Source organism: Cyphomyrmex costatus, unplaced genomic scaffold (assembly GCF_001594065.2).
Source record: "Cyphomyrmex costatus isolate MS0001 unplaced genomic scaffold, Ccosl1.0 scaffold1167, whole genome shotgun sequence".
Classification (NCBI taxonomy): domain Eukaryota; kingdom Metazoa; phylum Arthropoda; class Insecta; order Hymenoptera; family Formicidae; genus Cyphomyrmex; species Cyphomyrmex costatus.
This window is the reverse complement of record NW_017275138.1, coordinates 14,904-17,191: the sequence shown is the minus strand read 5'-3', so window position 1 is coordinate 17,191 and position 2,288 is coordinate 14,904. Positions and strand designations below refer to the sequence as shown.

Below are 2,288 nucleotides of genomic sequence, written 5' to 3'. Positions count from 1 at the left end.
CTACCTTAGAACAACTATATGTTCTAAGGTCACTACTCCAGTGCAGTATCCAGCAAAATGGCGGCTGCACTAGCTACTGCACTGAAGACTGAAGCCACTGAAACGAAATGAATGGAAACGCACCCAATTGTATGTATGTAACAAGTGTTTCGTACTTCTATTCGGGATATTGGCCTGGACAAGAGCGACATCTTCTATTGGTGTCTGTCCGACGGAATTTTTTTACAGCAGTTCACTGCTGGTTTTTGAAGTAAATTCCGGAGTAATTTCGAACGTGCGAGCATCGTGAGCACATTAGCCGCGTGAAATAGATGGCGTGTGCGAGTACCGTGGCTAGTGTGGCTACAGGAATAGCGGGATCAGCGGGTGGAACAATTCCCTTCGAGAACTCGAACACTAAAATCGCACACGAATATGACAGATCAGGACAGGAACCCGGAGTCGACCACGGGCACCACTGCGGAGCAAGCGGGCGCACGACGGAAATTTAGACTTGGAAATACAGGTGGAAAACTCGCAACGCTCCTTCGGCGATGCGAGAGTAATCGGTATCAGGAGTACAAGAAGGAAGACCCGACGAGCAATACTAGATCGATAGAGCATAGATTTAGAGGCTCATCGAACAGCAAGCTGTCATTCCTTGATTTTGTATGTAACGTCAAGAAGCACTTGCTACTGAAGAATCTATGTAAGTCAAAAAAAAAGGTAAGTTATTTTTCTTCATCATTCCTTGCTTTGTCTGAACCAAAATTTCTTTATCTTCTTTTGTGATGATTATGTTTTGTCTAAAATAATTTCTTCTTGTCATCCTTTTTCAGAACAAAGAGACAGAGACATCGATCCCTTGCTCTAGTACAAAGCATAACGTTATATCCGTTATTAAGTCTTTTAATTCTTGTGAAAAACGAGACCATCATTCAAATGGCGAACAGGCCTCATCAGACAGGCTTTTGTATGAAACCAGATTAGGTGACATACTTGAAAATTCCTGCCACATTGAAGAAAATATAGCTAATAGCATGCAATATGGTATAACTGACACAAATCGTCATACAGTTCCTATAAGACAGCAAAATAAACTGATAAGCAACATTACAACTGTCAACAAAGCAACAGTATCACAGCCTACTTATTCTGATGCAACAGTGGCAGTTCTTAATGTAATAGCAGATGTTCCTGGCAGTATGAACGAAACATTAAATAATGAACATAAAGTTAAAGCGAGTCTCGCAAAGGAATTGCTTAATCTAAGCAAATATGGATGGTATTGGGGACCCATATCGGGAGACGAGGCTGATGCCAAACTTATATCTGAGCCAGATGGTGCATTTCTGGTTCGGGATTCGTCAGATGATAGGTGCATATACATTAGATAATTTGACTTTATAGAATTTTAAATTTTCATGCACGGTAAATAAAATTCTATATGATTATCTGTAGGTATGTCCTAACACTCAGCTTTAAATCATCTGGAAAGATGCTGCATGCACGAATGGAACACAGTGGTGGCCTATTTTCTCTGTGCAATCAAAGCACTGAGAACGAAGGCTTCACTTCAGTGGCTGCTTTAATAAATCACTCCATGAACTTCAGCCAGTCAGCAGTAATTTGTTATTCAAGGCCAAAATATCCAGGATATCCGTCGTTTCCAGTCAGATTAACGAAACCAGTGAGCAGATTCACGCAAGTAAGGAGTCTGCAATATCTTTGTCGTTTTGTCATTCGCCAGTATATTAGATTAGATAATATACACAAGTTGCCTTTGCCAAAAACTATCAAGGGATATATTCAAGAAGCGCATTATTAAAATTTTTTTAACAGATAAAGAAATAAAGAATGTTAAGGTTAATAATAAAATTATTTTCATCAAGATATATATATACATATATATATTAATAAAAGAGTGGTATAGACTTCTAAGATAAAATGGCAGCAAAAGTATGTGTGTGTATACACCTACACACACACGAGAAATTTTTATATTTTCTGATATTTTTAAAAAGTATATAATTTTTCTCAAATTATTATTAAAAAATTTTTTTCATTATCTGATATAAAAAAATGTAAAACAAATAAAAATTATAAATTATTTAAAAAATTGAATATTAATGTTGTTTTTAAGTATACACTATTTTTGTTAAATTAAAAGAGAATATTTCATATTTATTATAAATTACATAATTCTAAGAGAAATTTGCAATAAGATTTCTATAAGTAAATTATTATGTATGGATGAAAAATGTAACTTTTTCAACTATTTTATGATAGCAGAGTATAAAGTGTAACAG

The 2,288-nt window shown here is 35.7% G+C and overlaps 1 protein-coding gene across 1 annotated transcript; it reads left to right on the top strand.

The window, feature by feature from the left end:
- Positions 1-169: 169 nt before the first annotated feature.
- Positions 170-1,817, top strand: LOC108778141 (Suppressor of Cytokine Signaling at 44A). Its single transcript, XM_018545244.1, has 3 exons — positions 170-705; positions 819-1,357; positions 1,441-1,817. Exons 1-3 carry the CDS (start codon positions 415-417, stop codon positions 1,805-1,807), a joined length of 1,197 nt encoding a protein of 398 aa, XP_018400746.1. The 5' UTR covers positions 170-414; the 3' UTR covers positions 1,808-1,817.
- Positions 1,818-2,288: the final 471 nt, after the last annotated feature.

Bases quoted from the DNA above. Each gene is read 5' to 3' on its own strand.
- LOC108778141 (XM_018545244.1), top strand. From the start codon at position 415: ATGACAGATCAGGACAGGAACCCGGAGTCGACCACGGGCACCACTGCG. The intron at 706-818 runs GTAAGTTATTTT...ATCCTTTTTCAG, and splicing joins TATGTAAGTCAAAAAAAAAG to AACAAAGAGACAGAGACATC. The intron at 1,358-1,440 runs GTGCATATACAT...GATTATCTGTAG, and splicing joins CGGGATTCGTCAGATGATAG to GTATGTCCTAACACTCAGCT.